Genomic DNA, 19,199 nt, shown 5'->3' with positions numbered 1-19,199 from the left:
CAGCCGCGCCGTTCAGCCGGCACCCTCGGCCTGCCGGTGCTGGCCACACCGATCTACCGTGGCATGCCTTAGAGGGAGTGGGGGGCTTGGGTCACGGAGATAAGCGACCGTAACACCCGCGGAAGGTGTGGATCGGCTCCTTCCAGTCGGCGGAGCAGGCCACATACGCCTTCGACTTGGAGAACCTCCTGCTCCATTGTGCGGTCTATTGAGTATTGAATCATTGGGCCCCTTCCCAAAACCTATACAAGTATAAATTTTGTTGAAATCACACGCTATTATTGCAGATGCCTTTAGACCGGTTCGAGTCAACAAGATGTCATGTGAACTGAGCCGCCATGTGAACTCCTACCATGGATGGGTACGAAATAATAAATCTGGTAAAGACAAATCATTCACCAGCTAGCACGACACATACAGCTGTTCCATCTGTACCGATCCGCACAAAAAGAACTTGATAGAGACAAGGACTCGGCACGAAGTTGACTTGATGCAGCTGGTGGCATCGAACTCCAATAGGGTCCCATCGTGCACCTTACAAACGTGTACCCCATTCTTGCTCCTGGGACCTTCCTTCAGCCCACCCAGATCTTGAACACGAGCAGCGCAGGCGATGGCGGCGCTCGGCGGCTTGCTTGCCGCAGCCATCCTCAAGGTGGTGGGTGACCAGATTGGTTCTGCCATCGGCGGTCAGATTAAGCTGCACAAGAACTTTGACAAGGAGCTGAAGAAGATGAAAATGGCGCTGGAGTCTGTCGACGCCCTTCTCGAGGACGCCGGGAGGCGGTCGGTCACGGATAAATCTACACTTCTGTGGCTGAAGCGGCTCAAGGACGCGACGTACGCCATCTCAGACATGATTGATGAGTTCGAGGCCGACACTGAAGTAATCTCCCAGCTGTCCGCGCGGAAGGTATATGTGCGGTACAGAAATCCCAGTTCATTGTACTTCGTGGTTACTCTTGAAACTAAATACATGGTCATCACTTCTTTCTATAGAAAAACTCTCCTGGCCATGTAGTTGTGTGATTTATCCGTGTAGTTTTGGTTTCTAATCTTGCTGGAGCTAATTAAATATCAAAGGTTTGTACTAGTACCCATGTATTTTGTGCAGTAAGTTAATTTATGTATCTTCACATGGCCATATGTGTTTTAGGTTTCAGTTTTTATAACTTTTCATTTCTGAATCTACTTTTCTTATACTTTTGTAACAGTAGCATATGTTATGTATATTTCAAAACTAAACAAAATTTGTTCTGATAGAAACAAGAGGGTATGGCTCTTAATGTTCTAACCTAATCTCCTATTGGGCTGAAGCAATTGTACTAACGAATAAACTCTCTTGCAGTTGTCCTTCAAAAAATATTTGGCAATTATGATCCCTTGTATCACAGTCGTTCCCAAGATTACAATGGCCAATAAGATGGAGAAGATGAGGGAGAATCTGGAGGTGATAACAGATCAACGCAAAAAATTCAGATTAACAGAAGGCACTAATGCCAATGAGCCGAAGGTCACCGACATACGGGAAACATGGTCAATCATGGAGACACAAATTGTTGGGAGGACTGAGGAGAAAGAGGAAATATTGTCTTCTTTATTTGATAGCATGACAGAAGAGATCACAATCCTTCCTATATATGGCATGGGGGGCCTTGGCAAGACAACCTTGGCCAAAATGATTTACAATAATACTCAGTTCAAAGAATACTCTCAGGTGTGGGTCTATGTGTCCCAGATATTTGATCTGAAGAAAATTGGAAAGTCTATCATATCACAACTATCAGATAAAGGGAAGGAGAGTGACTACACTGAAATGGAGATGATACATAAATCACTTCAAAAGCTGCTCGCTGATAAGAAGATTCTGATTGCTTTAGATGACCTATGGGAGGGTGACGAAATTCATCTGCAAAGTCTGATGGACATGCTTAGGATTGGGAAGGGCGGTAATGTGGTTGTTATTGTAACCACACGAGATGAGGATATTGCAATGAAAATCTCTACCATGAAACCATACAAATTAGCACCATTGAATGATGACATCTGTTGGTCTATAATAAAGCAAAAGAGTGTATTTGAATCTAGAAATGATAAAGAACAGTTAGAGAAGATAGGGAAGGCCATTGCAATGAAGTGTGCTGGTGTGGCTTTAGCAGCTAAATCACTTGGACACATGCTGCAATCTATGAAGTTTAGTGAATGGGAATCAGTCAGAGACAGTGATATATGGAATGTATCTTCTTTGAAAGATGCATCTTCCTCACAAGTGCTTGCGTCTCTGAAGTTGAGCTATAGTGTCATGCCTTCATATTTGAAGCTCTGCTTTGCCTATTGTGCAATATTTCCAAAAGGTCACAAGATAATTAAAGATGATCTTATTCGCCAATGGGTTTCTCTTGGTTTTCGTACTTGGCAGCTTGGTGAGAGATACATTAGTCAGCTTTTGGGATTCTCTTTCCTTGAACATTCGAAGTCACCATCGGTGAGTTTATGCATACCCTATGTGATAGAACAATTTTGTTATTTTCTTTGAATCATTGTGATGCAACGAAAGCATATAGTACCAAAAGTAGTGATGGCTAGTAGCAAAAGGTAATGTTGTAGGGAATGTCCACCCTAAATTCTGAAATTAAACTGCACCCACATTTAACATATAAATTTCCATAGATAGTCTCCTCTCTCATAGAGCTGGGTCCATCAATCGTGAATCCATCAGTGGTTTGCCATGTGGAAATGTTACTACTAGAGGTACCACAAAAAATACCACTCCCTCCGATTCATATTAATTGTCACTAATATGGATCTATCTAGAACTAAAGTATGTTTAGATACATCCATATTAACGACAGTTAATATAGATCGGAGGGAGTATATTTATTATATATGACAAACATATAAATAAAGTAGTAGTGGACAATATTTTCTCGGATGACCCTATTGATTTCCAAAAGTAAAAAGGAACAGATGTAGTGCTAACTTGGGCAATTTACGAGAAATCCTCACATTCCTTAGCAGTCAAAGCCTATTCCTGGTCGTGAAAAATACATACAGTCCTTGCAATGAAACAACTCTATTATTTTCACTTTTGATGAATGATGCTTTTACCATCAAGCCGAAACATGACATTATACTGAAAACTGCATAACAAAAAGTTCAAGATTATAGTGCATGCCCTTCTGCAAATAAGGATCAATTTAGAATGTTGCAATTTTGTGGGATTAGTAATCCAATTCTATTGGTATATGAATTCCAAATCCACATATTATATGCCACTAGGATTATTTATAATTTGAGACTACAATCGTACATGAAACCGACACCCACATACTGCCACTTACACACTAGTCCCACTTAGGCCTTGTTTGGATACAGTGTTTCAACACAACTGGTTTACCTTAATACCAGGCAACCGTATAACTAACAAAATTTCTTTTGTACGCGGCATTTAAAACACGGATAAGGTAAAATTGGTTTCCACAATCCAAGCAATTAAAGTTTTGGGAAATGAATATTCATCGTTCTTCTGAAAACGCGGTTATAGGAAACTAATTACAGCTACCCCAATTGTTTCTCAACAAAAATTCCAAACAGGATTTTCCATCTGCTTATTCTTAATAACCGAGTAATTAGTAATACTGGAAATTATTACCAAAACGAGTTTTCCTAAAATCTAGCGCAAAAACTTTCTATCCAAACAAGCACTTAGTTTGCCCTGGAACAATAGGTAGAGCTTAAGAAACCAATAGCGTCACCAGATCTGGTTTATTCCGCTCTGACCAGCGATCTGGTCTAGATTTTAAACTATAGTCAAAACACAGTGGCTTGATCTAGTATAATATTACAAGGAAAAGTACAGTTCTGATTCATTAACTATTCCTGAATAATAAATCATATAATTTGATTCTTAACTGTCCAAACTATGTAGATTTTTCTTTCACGATGACGTAGCGAAGGTTTCTGCATACAAGCCTAACTAGCACTAGGAATCTGACATATAAATCTTTGTGTTGCTTTTTTATGCCTCCACATTTTAAAGGAAATTCTGATTTATCATAGATGATTTTTCTCTAGTCAACATAAATTATTTATGAGTTTTCTAGACTTGTTTCGACGTATGATTACTTTTCCTTCTTTGGTTTCTTAGGATTTCTCAGAATTTTGGAACTATCTAATTTTTTCAATATGATGTTAATTGACTGCCATGCATTGAGAAACACCATCCCGTCATCCAAAACTGCTTTGCACTTGTCCGAGAAATGAATTATGTTTGCTGGCGACACTTAAGAACATACTTATCTAATTTTACAGTTTTACAGTTTAGGGAAAAAATCTACACTTGCGAAACAGCAGAGAAGCACAAGTAGAAATCACTATTCAATAACGAATTTAATTCACAAATTGTCTTAAATATAAGAAACCCACAAATCTGACTCTGTAAAATGATTTTCTTGCAGACTATCAAACTGTATGATGAAGATATTACATTGCTGACCATGCATGATCTGGTACATGACTTAGCAAGATTAGTCATGAACGATGAGATTCTTGTCGTTGGCAAAGGCGGGAACACTGAGGGAAGCTGGTACCATTATGCATTGCTTGATGATTGTAGTAAGCCATTGGGCTTGGAGTCATCCAAGATAAGGGCACTCCGTTTTACGGACTGTGAAAAAATTGAACTTCACCATGCTGCCTTTTCATCTGCCAAGTCCTTGCGCGTCCTTGACTTAAGCGAGTGCATCATACATAAGTTGCCAGATTCTATTGGTGTATTGAAGCAGCTGAGGTATCTTAATGCTCCTAGAGTCCAAGATGCACTCATTCCGAATGATATCAGCACGCTCTCAAAGTTACTGTACCTTAACCTTCATGGGTCTTCTAAAATCTTGGCTTTACCAGAATCCATTAGAAAAATTGAAGGTCTGGCATATCTTGATTTGTCCGGTTGTTCAAAAATTAAAAAGTTGCCAGAATCATTCGGGAGGCTTAAAGAATTAGTGCATCTTGATTTGTCAAATTGCTCTTGTATTGGAGGTGTATCGGAGTTCTTGGGCAGCCTCACAAAACTGAAATATTTGAACTTATCTCACTGCAAAAAAATTGGAGAGATGCCAGAAGCTCTGGGCGCCCTATCCGAACTAGAGTATTTGAACTTATCATTCAGCTCATATCTTGAAAGTTGCCAGGAAGCAGAAGTTTTGGGCACCCTGAACAAACTTGAGTATCTGAACTTATCTTCAGAGGAGTGTGATCTTCGAAAGCTCCCCGAAGCTTTGGGAAGATTCATTCAACTCAAGTACTTAAACTTGTCAGGTTGTGAGAGAATGTCAGAATTGCCAAGGTCATTTCGGAGTCTAAAAAATTTGGTGCATCTTGATCTATCAGGCTGTTGTTGGATTGATTGTCTAGATAAAGCTTTGGCTGGTCTTTGCAATCTGCAACATTTGAACTTACGGGGTACACGTATGATGTTGTTGCCACAAAATGTGACCAAACTCAGGTATTTGAATGTGTCTAAGATGCTTATTTGGCGTTTAGGTGCCCAGGACAGTATCATCAACTATATATGCAGTAATCTTTCCAATCTGGAGCATTTGGACTTGTCTGATAATGGGATGAGTAGTATACCTGAAAGTATTTGTAACCTGAGAAAACTACATACATTGAACCTTGGAAAATGCATTTATCTTGAACAGATACCAGGTAGTATAGGTACAATGGATAGTTTGAAGTTTCTTGATATAAATGGTTGTTCGGCAATCTCCAAAGTCCCTCAGGTTGGCAGCAGTGCAATATCGTTACCACATTTTGGGGTGCAGCCTGGTGATGGCCACTCTAGTAGCAACCTCATCCTGCTACAACACATAGATCCTGTGGAGCTCAACTTGACTGAACTTGAAAATGTGAAGTCCGTAGAAGAGGCACAACGTATAAATTTGACAGGGAAGAAAAATCTTGAGTACTTGAAACTGAAGTGGACTCCAAACGCTGAGAGGTTTGTGGATCACAAAAGTTTGATGGAAAATCTGGTACCACCAAGCACATTGAAGAAGTTGGAGATATGTGGTTACACTGGTGTCAGCTTTCCAGCCTGGCTAGTACCGGACCAACTGCCAAACCTAGAGAATCTGGTTCTCAGAGGCATGGCAAACATGGAAGAGTGGACCACGTCACACTCCAGTGGTGAGGATCACGTGCTTGAACAGTTAGAAATTCATGATTGCCCCCTGTTAAGGTTGAAACCGCTTCCACCTAAAGCTAGAAAGTGGAAGATATCAAACAGCGATAAAGTGCTATCATCATGGGAAGAGAGTACTGGACCACACACCAATGCCATCTCCTCTTTTTCTGCGGTACCTACTGACCTTTTAGTTGAAAACTGCAACGTACCTCTGCATCAGTGGAGGTTGCTTCAGCACTTCCCTAGCCTCACTTCTTTGCATATTAAAGTCCCAATTGATCTGACCGGCTCACTAGAGGTCATCCGACATCTATCCTCTCTAGAGGATCTACACCTAAGAGATCAAGACTGGAAAGAGAATCTACACCTAAGAGATCAAGACTGGAAAGAGCTGCCAAAATGGTTGAACGAGAATAAGAGGCAACTCAAGGAGCTAAAACTAATAAATTGCTATCTCACTGATTTGGAAATTAAAGGCCCAGTCGATCTGACCGGCTCACCGGAGGTCTTCCAACATCTCTCCTCTCTGGAGACTGTAATACTAGAAGACGAATACATGGAAGAGCTGCCAAAATGGCTGAACGAGAACAACTGGCAACTCAAAAGGCTGAGTCTGTGGAGTTGCAGCAACATGGCATCACTGCCGCACTGGTTAGGAGAATTAACCTCCCTCGAACAACTTTTCCTGTCTGACTGTAATGTCTTGTGTTCTTTGCCAGAAAGCATACAACAACTCACCCATCTCAAGAAACTACACATTAGTGGCTGCCGTGAATTAAATCACTTGGGTGAAAGGGCATATGTCCTGCCCAGCTCTCTCGAGACTCTTAAAATCTGGGGTTGTAACGGTATCAAGTGTTTGCCCGGGGACATGGAACAACTCACCAACCTCCAAACACTAGATATTTATGATTGCCCTGACCTAAAGCAGTGGTGCGAATTAGAGGAAAATATGATGAAGCTGGCTCACATAAAAGAAAAGGTACGTGTCCTACCAAAGCTTGCTCTCTGTAGTGCTAATCTTATTTTATTTTTACGTACTCTTTCTCCTTTTCTCATACTAGAATTTACTCTGTCTTGCATTTCTTACAGAGGGTTCTTTCATGCAGAAATGTCTACATATTCATCTACTTTGTCTTGCAATTTTTCTTTTGTTAAAAACCACTTTGCATTGAATAGTAGAGCAGTAGAAAAAGGACGACTTTATCTGGTTTCTAGAGTACATCTACTGGGAATTCTTTTGTACTACCAGTTAATCAAAGAACTGTCGTTATTTATTTTGCAGCAAATTAGGTAAAGCTGGTCGAGCTAGACAGTCTATATCACACATCAACGGCTGACGGCATCCTCAATGTCGCTGTCAGTCAGATGTGGCCACCGAGGCTCCCGTGCGAGCTGCAACTGCTGCTGACCAAGGTCTAGAGATGAACGGCGTGCAAGCCAAGGCCACGCTGCACGCGCCATCCGCGCTGGTTAATCTGTATGACAAATTCAAGCCCGACTCCGGTTTCCGGTCGCCAACATTCCTCTCTAGGAGGGCCGAGATCCAGCCAGGCAGGATGCGCCGGCCATAGGCTCTGTTGTTGGGGTGGTGGACGCCAGCCCACCATGGGCTACCGCAAGTCAGCTGCTCCAACTCGCCCAGATTTCGAGGGCAGAATTAAACCCTCAAACCCAAGCAGCGATCTGAGAGCAAGTTTAATACTATAGCCAGGTGGTGCTGGCTATAAGCCATGTGCTATGTCATTTATAGCTAACATAGAGCCAACATGTATAATAGTGAGCTATAATCATGTACTATTTTATCAATGGATGATCCACATTTCACTCTCATAAAGTGCATAGGAGCACGTGTTAGAGTTGGCTCTTACATGAGAGCCCACTCCTCTTCTCTCTCCTCCTCTCTCTCCTCCAAATAAGCATGAATATATTATTTTAACCCTTATAGCCAGCTGACTATGACTTATTATACTTGCTCTGAATAGCTCATTTGGAAGGACATATGAAGATCAATGTCGATGCAGGCGGAGTGGTAGCAGCAATCTGCAGAGAAGAGGCCGGTGTCGTATGTGGCGGCCTCAGTTTTAGCTGTACCTGGGATCTCCAATCTAGCAACCTTAGAGGCTGTTGGCCTGCCTGTTGGGTCTGCCTCTTGTTACTGATCTAAATGTTAAGAAACTGCTAGGGTCATCCGATTGCCTTGAGGTCATCAACTCCATCGATTTAACCAACAGCAATTGTTTCTCTATTTTGCACGAGATTGACATGCGAAGATTGGCGCTTGAGAACCTTAGCTTTAGCCACAAGAACAGACGTTTAAATATTCGGGCTCATAACTTAGCTCGGTTCTTTGTGTATTTGAACATGGGCGACGTCTGTGGCTGCTAGAATTACCTGATACCCAAATTGTACCTTTGATGACTGAGTAAATAAAACGTGCCAGGAACCCTAAAACAAAGTTGCCCATCATGCCTGGCATCATCCGCCACTCGCACACGCCAGTCCAAATTTTATCGCTAATGAGTCACAACCTTATTGTCGGGAATGTCGATGGCGACCTTGCTCGTAGAGTAGTGTGTGGGATTGTTAGGAGCAACAATGCAGTGGTAGTTTGTATCCAGGAAACAAAGTTCAACAGTGTCGTGGCTCTGATTTCACTGAATTTTGCTTCGCCCTGGCTGACGGTACCAGGGGTGGCACGCTCGCGGCCGTCCTGGAGGGGTCCGGCGCGGCGACCTGCTGCTCGAGATGCCAGCGTCGCGAGCACCAAGCCAGTGGCTTCCAAGGGAGGCTACGTCGCGCTCTCGTCTTCAGGGCGCACCGGCGCACGCGCGCATCTCCCCCTAGCCCCCTACCCCGTCACACTCCACCTTCCAATCATCTCCATGGACTGGTGGTAAGAGCATCTCCACTCGTCTCCCCGACGAGGCCCCCGAGCGACGTTTTTCTCATCGGGACGGCGAAATTCGGCCCAGTCGCGCCCCTGGTTCCTCGTTTTCGTTCGGATTTGGTCCTTCATCCATCCGGCAAGCCCACAGGGAAGGACCCGATCTGTCCGCGACTGGACACACGAACCCCACCACCACCTCGCTCAAAATCCCCCCGACCCCTCGTATCTCTCTCGCCGCCGGCACCACCCTGCCGGCTTGTTGCCTAGATCACCAGGTGCCGACATCATGGGCCGCCTTCATTGATATGCGCTAGGAGATTCGAGACTCTACAATGCATCAACAGCTGCAAGATGATTTGGTGGAGCACATATGGACGCTCCGAGACAACGCCGACGCCAACTAGTCTGTCTTTATTAATTTGTTTCAAAACTTGTGAAATTGTGTGCTTCATTTGTTTCAGCACTTGTTAAACATTGTATTGATTTTCGCCGAATTTGTTTCAGCAATTTTCTGAATCTTGTTTGCCGAACTTGTTAAATTTTATGTCGAATTTGTTTAAAATATGTCAAATGGCCGAGGTTGGGGGTGTCCTGACGGGGGGACGGTTGAAACTTCGGCGCTCCCCAGGCCAAATTTTCCTCCAATCCGGAGGAAAATTTCGCCGGATTTGGGCGTGGGGAGCGCCAACGAGTGGAGATGGTCTAATAGTATTGATGCATATAATCTGCAGTTCCGTTTATTGATTTCTTAATGTATGTATTATTCCACCATACATAATTTGCTTTTATCGAATTTTTTTTTGCTAGTTTCAGATTAGTCCAATCTTTGCAGCGATGGGAGGTGCTGCGTCCAGGTTGTTGGCTGCTAGGATGAAGCGGAGGCACTGACAGAGGGCGAGGGCAACGAAGAAGACCTTCAGGTCGCTGAACTGTTCACCGTGAACACCATCACCATGGGCCTTGCCCTGCTTCAAGGACGGCAAGGACACGAGAGGCATTTCCGGCCACCACGGTTTACCTGATAGCTCGGCGATTAAGACTGCTTGAACATCTGTGTGAGGCATGACTTTATGGCTTCAGAGTCTGTTCCCAAGAGTGATTTGTATTGATTGGAGATGTTCAGGGCATAGGGACCTCTGTGTTTATGCACACGGAAGAGACTGAAAACCAGGTCACAAAGGTAGTACTTCCTCCTGCCCACCAAACTTGTTTTAGATTCATCAAAATTTAGATGTATCTAGACACTATCTAGTATATTCAAATTTAGTTAAATCGTAGACAAGTTTCATGAGACGGAGAGAGTATATGTACTCGGTATATCAACTTTTAGAAATCATTCTGCGAAACTCATTCGTAGTCCTTCCCGTCGTTCTCCAGCAACCCGACGTATTTAGGTCATGTAAAGTGACCGTCTTCATTTGTTTAGGTCAGGGCGTGGTTTCGGAAATCGGCTAAAAAGGCTAGAGTAACCGTTTGCCTATGTGGTGTCCACAGTGGGCTGACTCATTTTGTTTTACTGATAACCTCATTTAATGACAATCGAGCGCTGGTTCCCACCCTGTCGTGCATATATAATGGACGGTGCAACCGTGACAACAGTAAACCCTATCTAGAATCCATGGGCCGCATCACCGCCATGGCTCGCGCCCCATACCCGGAAGATTCGGACAAAGCACAACTCCACGTGATGGTTGCACTCGAGACGAAGCATACCACTGCGTACGCTCGCGAGGATGAGCTCTATGGGCCCTATTGGGAGTCATGGGGGAGGCGGTAGAGGCGGCGGCGCGCGTGGTTGTTGCCCAGTCGGAGGAGCGCGCACCCCTGGAGTCCCTTCGCCGCCAGCCACCGTCGGTGACCCAAGCCGACATCCAGGCGGACAATGCCAGCCTCGCCGAGGCGAGGGCACTGCTACGGGAGTCACGGGAAACCTTGCTCGCCCTGGGGCCCAGCGTCGTCCACCTAAACGACGACGACGATGACAACCTCGTCGACTTGGGCGACGCCGAGGCCATCGGCGTGACGGATGAGCAGAGGGCGCTACTCGCATCTTTCGAGAGCATCCCGTGGGACGCCGATCGTCATCAGGGGCTAGCGGCGGAGACTCAAGCATGCTCCCAAGCGCTCTCCATGAGGCGGGCGTACGAGATGTCAGCCCCGACGGGAGTCCACCTCGCGGTGCGCAAGGAGGTGGGGGGAGCAGCCGCGGATGGACTGGGGGAACCAGGAGCTGGAGGAGGCCGCCACGGAGGCCACAGTGGCGAGGGTCGTGGCCCGCTACTAGGCCGACAGGGGCGCGACGGCAATAGCGGAGGAAGCGCTGGCCAGAGCCCGGTGGGACGAGGCTCTGTCTGAGGGGCAGGAACGCTGGCGGTAGGACGCGTCCGCCGCCATTCATCGTTGGGAGGCCTTCGCCGCCCACATGGATGTCCACCGTTGGAGGAGCTCCGACTACGTCGGGACGTCAGGGCACGCCGGTGGCCCGTAGGCCACGCGAATGTGAGTAATCCCAGCCATAGTAGGTCACGCGATGGCGACTAGGTACGACCGTGGTAGTTTAGGTTAACTCGTGTGTAATCGTCTCGGTAAAGGTGATCCTTTTCGCCAACCAATAGTAATGAAATCCTATTTGACACTATGTCTCACTGCCCTGCGGACCCGGATACCACCCAGGTGGACCCGCGAGTTGTCCATGCAGCGTTCGCACCGACGCATTCACGTCACAAATTTGGGCCCCGTTTGCGCGGACAGACTGGTTACTTTTTGTCAGGCCGTTGGGCTGGTGGTAGACCCATTTTCTGTCCGCGCGCAAACGGTCAGGCCGCTGCTGATGCCCTTAGGCCATCTCCAACCCGCAATGCATCGCGTCCACGCGCGTCCGAATGGGTCGCGGCGGATAGGAACGCGGTGAATAGGTGCTACAAAAATTTTAGTTCTTTTTCAATTTAGACTTGACACAATAGGTAAATTCTCTATATATGCAACTAAGTGAATTTACCTAGATGAAGAGCCACACAACTAAGCAAGATATCATAAAGCAAGATACACAAGGCAATAAAGGGTAGAGGTAACCGAGAGGGGGGCACGCGGAGACACAATGGATGATTCTCGTAGCTTCTTCCTTTTGAGGGGAAGTACGTCTATGTTGGAGAGGTGTGCTTGCCATGAAGGCCTAACCAATGCCACAAAGGTCTCACCCTATTCTCCGGTGAGCAACGCCACGAAGGCCTAACTCACTTGTCCCCTAAGGGATTTCGTCGAGGCGAAAATCGGGTCTTTACAATGTTTTTGGATACACATCCACAACTGAATTGAAGGCTCCCAAAGCTATACAATAACAAATTATCAATGGTGTAAACAACAACTAGAGTTTCCAAAGGAAAGTTTAGCCAAAGAGGCCCTCAAGTGAATCGGGGGAATTCAAATCGCTTTGGTGAACTTGTAGATTTTCAGTGTCAACTCCTTTTTTTCCTTTTTGAGTAGTAAATCATCTTGTGCTATTTGTTTGAATAAACTCTACACATCTTAGCATACGGTTAAACCCTCACATGTGTTGTTTATCAAACACACAAAATCAAGTAGGAGGCAAAATGCTCTTTCACATATTTTATAGTTCGAGCGTTGTTTTTGGTGGTGGTTAGAGTGTTGCTACTGCGAGTGACAATCACCGTGCGAGAGTCTTTTTTATAAATGCATGCAACATTAACATTTTTGAACAACTTGTTGGTACAGAGTTTAGTGCAATTGCTATCTTCACGATATTTATATTTTTACATTTTTACCAAAACAGTTTCATTCTCCTTGGACCCGACCGGTCTCCCAATTGAGCTCAAATATAAAGTATCTGCAAACAAACAAAAGTTCAAATATAAAAGTAAATCAAAACCTGACCAGCACAAAAAACAGAATTTCATCGTCGAACCTCCGAGTAGAGGAAATGTTTGAATTCTTCCCTCAGTTGCCTCTCTCCAAATTCAAACGCGCGCGACGCATCTTTCGAGGAGATAAAGGGCAGCGACATGCATATGCAATGATCAAGACCAAAAAAAAGGCTCCCTCTTCTCTTGCGAGTTAAAGCTGCCTACCATCTTACCTCCGTGCCACGCATGAAACGCAGGCGTAGAGTTCAGTCACCCTGTTCTTTTTTTTACTGTGTAACTTTGAACAAGACTCATTTGTCTGACAGCTATTTGTTCTAAGAACATTCAAAATGAAGAACGGTGGCAACGATGTCATGTCATTTTAAATCTTACGGTAAATGGGAACACAAAAATTAGTACTCCCTCCGATCACAAAAGGATGTCTAAATATATCAAATTTAAACGGTTTTATGACATCTTTTTATTACAGAGGCAGTAATACATGTAGTTTGGTTGGCGTTGCAGAAAAACATAGCAGTTTTTCTTTTCTTCCAAAGAACATGTATTCGTGTGTTTGCTATAATTGACGTAGAGACAAAGAAAAAGATTCATGAGGGCAAATTTTCTTGAAATTTCATACTACAAACTAGATCTTGAAAGTTCCTTCGATCCATAATAAGTGTCAGGAATCTAAATTTAAACTAAGCTCGTCAATTATTATACAGATGAGGGAGTATATGTAATAACAAATTCATTAAAGTTGAACATAAAGTCCATGCGTACGTGTCGCTTTAATTTGGACTTGAGGACATGAAACGAAATAGTACTAGGACAAGAGCGTCTGACTGACCGCCTCTTCGCTTGGCCGACCACTTCGAAATTCGAACGCTGAAAATAAAGCTGCATTTGGTGATGGCGGCGCCGGGAAGAGGCGCCGGCGAGCCGCCGCGGCAGCAGCCGCAGAGCCGGGGAGCGACGGTGGTGGTGGCGGCGCGGGCCGCGCCCAGGGAGATCCCCAGGGCGGCCGCTGCGTGGGCGCTGGCGCACGTCGCGCGACACGGCGACACCGTCCTCCTCCTCGTCCTCATGCCGCCGCCGCCGCCCGTCGTCTCCGGTACGCCCTCCTCATCCCGAGCTCCCTAATCCATGGCTTCCGCCGTCCATCTGACTAACTGATGTTCAAAAAAACCCGCGCGTTCTCCCCCCTTTCCATTGCTTTCAGGCAAGAGGCCCTGGGGCTTCCCGTTCTTCGCGGGGGCCTGCGCGACCGGCCACGCGGCGGCGCCCGTGCAGAGGTCGGACGTCTCCGAGCTGTGCACGCAGATGATGCTGAGGCTCCGGGACCTCTATGACTACCGTGTACCGAATGCTGCTGCTGTTGTTCGTCAGTTTCAGTTGCCACTCAGCTTTCATCTACACACAATTTCTTTTCAGTTCAGTAACTCATACTGCTTGATTCGCTGCAGGTAGATGTGAAGGTGAGGATCGTACACACCTCGCCCTCCGGCGGCGTGGTGGCCGCCGAGTCGAAGCAAGCACAGGCGAGCTGGGTCGTGCTGGACAGGTAACGCGCGCGACACTGCCACCGCCACACTAGCTGAAGTTTTCAGTATCAGAAGCCTAGTCACTCATATGTGTGTTGCATTGACGTTGCTCAGGGACCTGAAGCTTGAGGAGAGGCACTGCATGCAGGACCTCCAATTCAACATCGTCTTCATGAGGCGCTCCCGGCCCAAAGTTGTCCGGCTCAACCTGGCGGAGAAACAGCCGGAGGAACCAGCTCCGGTGCTGCCGCCGCAGCCCGAGCCGAGCGCTTCAGATGGTGGTGAAGTTGCAGGTGGTATAGAAGAGGAGGAGACGGTCTCAATCCGAGGCCCCGAGGTGACGCCGAGCTGCAGCACAGAGTCGGAAACACCGTGTGACAGTACTGATGTTGGGGTGTTGTCTGTTTCAAGCTCGGACCCTGGAATTTTTGTCAAAAAGGACCACCCTCCCCAATTCATTGACAAAAAGGACCACCTGTGAGTTGAATTGACAAAAAGGACCACCTCATGTGTGGCGGCAGAGCCCCAGGCAACACGTGTCGCCTGCCGCCACAGCCGGAGGCGGCAGGGCCTGCCGCCGTTGCCGGTGGCGGCATGTCCACCGTAATCAATGAATAGTGTCCTGATCGATGAACAGTGCACGTTAGCTACAAAATTTGTTGAATTTGTCTTTTTTGCTGAGCCTAAAATACAACGTATTTTACAGTGATTTTTTGCAGGGTTGTAGTGCATAGAGTTAGCTACATGTAGGTATTTTTTCGAATTTTTTGAGATGTTTTAAAAAAATTCAAAATGGGCTACTATTCATAGATCAAGATAATGTGGACATGCCGCCACGGGCAACGGCGGCAGGCCCTGCCGCCTCCAGCTGTGGCGGCAGGCGACACGTGTCGCCTGGGGGCTGTGCCGCCACACAGGAGGTGGTCTTTTTTGTCAATTCTACTCACAGGTGGTCCTTTTTGTCAATGAATTGGGGAGGGTGGTCCTTTTTGACAAAAATTCCGGACCCTGGTGCTTCTCCATTTTGTGGTTCTGAAACAGATGCCTCTCTGAAGAAAGAGTTGAGAGAGGATATGGGAGCTGCCTCTGTCTCAAGCTCAGACCATGGCACTTATCCATTTTGTGATTCTGAAACAATTAGCTCTGTTAAGAAAGATGCAACCGAGGATGTCGGAACATGCTGTGCCGTAAGCTCAGAACCTGGCACTTCTCCATTTTGTGATTCAGAAGCAGATGTCTCTCTGAAGAAAGAAGCCGCCAAAGATACCGGAACATGCTCTGTTACAAGCTCGGACCATGTTACTTCTACATTTTGTAATTCAGAAGCAGACATTTCTCTGAAGCAAGAAGGAACCTATGATACCGGAGCGTCCTCTGTCCCGAGCTCAGACCCTGCCAGTTCTCCATTTTGTGATTCAGAAACAAATACCTCTCTGACGAATGAAGTGACCGACAATACCGGAACATCCTCTGTTGCTAGCTCGCGCCCTGTCACTTCTCCACTTTGTGTTTCGGGAACAGATAGCCCTCTGAAGAAAGTAGCAGACAATGATAATGTACAGCATTTGCATGTCAACATATCTGATTCCGAGACGGAAACTTCAACCCCTCAGGCAGCAGCCTCATTGCTTCAACGATGGATGGCTGACATTCTGCAGAGACCTGTATCCTCCAAAGTAGTAACACCAAACCGTCCTAGATCTAGGAGAACTCCCACGGCGCACGCTTTGCTCGAGAAGATCTCCAAGCTGGACCTGCTGACTGAGATCAGCGCTGTCAGGAGCAGGTCTGACTTGAACTTCAGAGGAAACGTGAGAGACGTCGTGTCCTTGTCGAGGAGCGCACCGCCCGGGCCACCGCCTTTGTGCTCCGTATGTCAGCACAAGACACCTGTGTTCCGGAAACCACCACGGTGGTTCAGCTATGGGGAGCTAGAGTATGCAACTGGTGGCTTCTCCAGAGCAATCTTCTTGGCTGAGGGTGGGTTTGGGTCCGTCCACAGAGGGGTGCTTCCTGATGGCCAAGCGATTGCTGTTAAGCAGTACAAACTTGCTAGCTCCCAAGGTGATGTCGAGTTTTGCTCGGAGGTGGAGGTTCTGAGCTGTGCACAGCACCGGAATGTTGTGATGCTCATTGGTTTTTGTGTCGAAGACAAGAGACGGTTATTGGTTTGAGTACATTTGCAACAGATCATTGGATACACATCTTTATGGTAAGCTACATTTTATCCTGAAACGTGAAAACTCAATGTGACAAGTCATTTAGACAAAGATGCATCTGTTCAGCTTTGATGATTCTTGTATTCATTTCTCATGGCAATATTTGGACAAAAGGGAAGTGTACTTATTTAAATTAATGAGTCTAACCTTGCTATAAAAATTGCACTGTATTAGGTAGTAACAGAGAGACGTTGGGGTGGGCTGCCAGACAAAAGATTGCAGTTGGAGCAGCCAGAGGGCTGCAGTACCTCCATGAAGAATGCAGGGTTGGTTGCATAATTCATCGTGATATGAGACCAAACAACATCCTTGTCACACATGATTTTGAGCCACTGGTAAGATCATCAACTTTCTCACATTGTAAACAAGTCACTGCCAGCATCGAAATTTATTTCCGCAATGATGTGACAATTGCTATAAAACCTTAGCTCATACCTACATTATGTTGGGCCTTAATAACCATGTGTTATTTATGTGCTAAATAACTATCTGGTTGTCTTTGATCCACTGTGGCTATTGTTTCTGATTTCCTTTATTCATGAAGCTCGGTATCACTGTGGCCACTGTGGCTAGTTTTATTATAATGTTAAGTGTGATAGAGTTGTCTTCCCATTGGTGTCATTGGGTTCAGTATTGACTGTATTTCATGATGAGATTGAAGTTCATTTCAAAATGGTGTCACAGGTCGGCGATTTTGGCTTGGCTAGATGGCAACCTGATGGAGACATGGGTGTCGAAACAAGAGTCATCGGCACATTTGGGTAAGCTATCAGATATACACATTCCTATGCTTGGTCAGGTGTAGCTTGTAATTTTGGCAAATCTGAGCTTCTTGTTTTCACTGCGCAGTTATCTGGCACCTGAATATGCCCAGAGCAGGCAAATAATTGAGAAGGCCGATGTCTACTCATTTGGGGTAGTTCTAGCGGAACTTGTCACTGGGCGCAAGGCTGTCGATATTAACAGACCAAAGGGCCAACAGTTCCTAACTGAATGGGTGAGCGCCACATAATTAAGTAACTACTACTATCATATCCCTTTCTGATTTTCTCTTCGCTGGTTAATGACTAATGATTATGTGGTTCCTAAAGAAAGTATAAATCTGTGGTATGAACACGATAGCTAGTGCCTAGTAGTGATGGCTTTCACTAACTGAAGAATTCTGTGTCAAAGAATATATATTTTTGTAAGAGAAAACAATGTTGTTTATACCATCAACCAAAATGAAACTAACGGATATTTCTGTACCTGTTTATGCTCAATCAGCAACACAAACTAAAAGCGAAGTGGATTTTGTTTCTATTTTGATCCATTTGCATCACATGCCATGGTACCAACCCTGTTCACTTCATTTGGCAACAGGCCCGGCCTCTACTGGAAGACCACGCACTTGATGACCTCATCGACCCGCGCCTCGAGGACCGCTTCTGCGAAAACGAGGTCTACTGCAAGCTGCACGCGGCGAACCTGTGCATAAGGCGTGACCCTCACTCGAGGCCACGCATGTCCCATGTTAGTCAGAAGCATTTCACCATCTCTTAGTAGGAACAATCTCCACATATAATATATGCTCACACTTGTTCTCACATCTCCTAACTGTCAGGTCCTCCGCATACTGGAGAGTGACATGGCCCTGAAAAAACTTGAGTATTTGAACTTACCTTTAGAGGAGTGTCGTCTTCGAAAGCTCCCTGAAGTTTTGGGTAGATTCATTCAACTCAAGTACTTAAATCTATCAGGTTTTAGGGGCCTAATAGAATTGCCAAGTTTATTTGGGAGTCAAAAAAACGTTGGTGCATCTTTATCTATCACACTGTTGTTATCTTAGTGGTCTAGATGAAGCTTTGGTTGGTCTTCCCAATCTACAACATTTGAATTTACACGGTACATCTATGATGTTGCTGCCACAAGGCGTGACCAACCTTCGGTATTTGAATGCATCTAGGATGACGTTCTTCCAGGAATATATGGAGATTCAACTACATATGCAGTAATCTTTCGAATCTGCAGCATTTGGACTTGTCTGATAATGGTTTCATTGAAAGTATACCTGAAAGTATTTGTAACCTGAGAAAGCTGCATACAACCTCTCAAGATGCAAATATCTTACAAAGATACAAAAAAGTATAGGTACAATCGATTGTTTGAAGTTTCTTGATATAAATGGTTGTCCCAGAATCTCCAAAGCCCCTCACCTTGGTAGCACTGCAATATTGTTACCACACTTTGCGGTGCAGCCTGGTGATGGTCACTCTAGAGCATTTCTAGCCGCGTCCCCCAAAGGGATCTGGGATGCGCTGGACAAAAAATCGTTTCCAACCGCACGCCTTAAAGCTCTTTTTCTGCGGGACCTACTACATTGCTAGTTGAAAACTGCAACGTACCTTTACATCAGTGGAGGTTGCTTCAGCACTTACCTAGCCTCACTTGTTTTCATATTAAATGATTAGTTGATCACCGGCTCACCATCATCCAACATCTCTCCTCTCTAAAGACTAAATC

General features: G+C 45.5%; 1 protein-coding gene and 1 pseudogene across 1 annotated transcript; both read left to right on the top strand.

The window, feature by feature from the left end:
* Positions 1 to 613: 613 nt before the first annotated feature.
* On the top strand, positions 614 to 6,877 carry LOC124664658 (disease resistance protein RGA2-like). Its single transcript, XM_047202125.1, has 4 exons — positions 614 to 913; positions 1,349 to 2,485; positions 4,458 to 6,719; positions 6,812 to 6,877. The coding sequence occupies exons 1-4, from the start codon at positions 614 to 616 to the stop codon at positions 6,875 to 6,877; spliced, it is 3,765 nt and encodes a 1,254-aa protein (XP_047058081.1).
* Positions 6,878 to 13,846: 6,969 nt separating this feature from the next.
* LOC124664657 lies at positions 13,847 to 18,724 on the top strand (annotated as a pseudogene).
* The last annotated feature ends 475 nt before the right edge of the window (positions 18,725 to 19,199 follow it).

This window comes from Lolium rigidum, chromosome 6, assembly GCF_022539505.1.
Source record: "Lolium rigidum isolate FL_2022 chromosome 6, APGP_CSIRO_Lrig_0.1, whole genome shotgun sequence".
Taxonomy (NCBI): Eukaryota; Viridiplantae; Streptophyta; class Magnoliopsida; order Poales; family Poaceae; genus Lolium; species Lolium rigidum.
The sequence above is the reverse complement of the archived record's forward strand: the minus strand, read 5'-3'. Positions and strand labels throughout refer to the sequence as shown.

Excerpts from the sequence above, each read along its gene's own strand:
- LOC124664658 (XM_047202125.1), top strand. The coding sequence starts at position 614 with ATGGCGGCGCTCGGCGGCTTGCTTGCCGCAGCCATCCTCAAGGTGGTG. Across the intron at positions 914-1,348 it reads CCCAGCTGTCCGCGCGGAAG|TTGTCCTTCAAAAAATATTT; the intron begins GTATATGTGCGG and ends ACTCTCTTGCAG. Across the intron at positions 6,720-6,811 it reads ATCTCTCCTCTCTGGAGACT|CAACATGGCATCACTGCCGC; the intron begins GTAATACTAGAA and ends GTGGAGTTGCAG.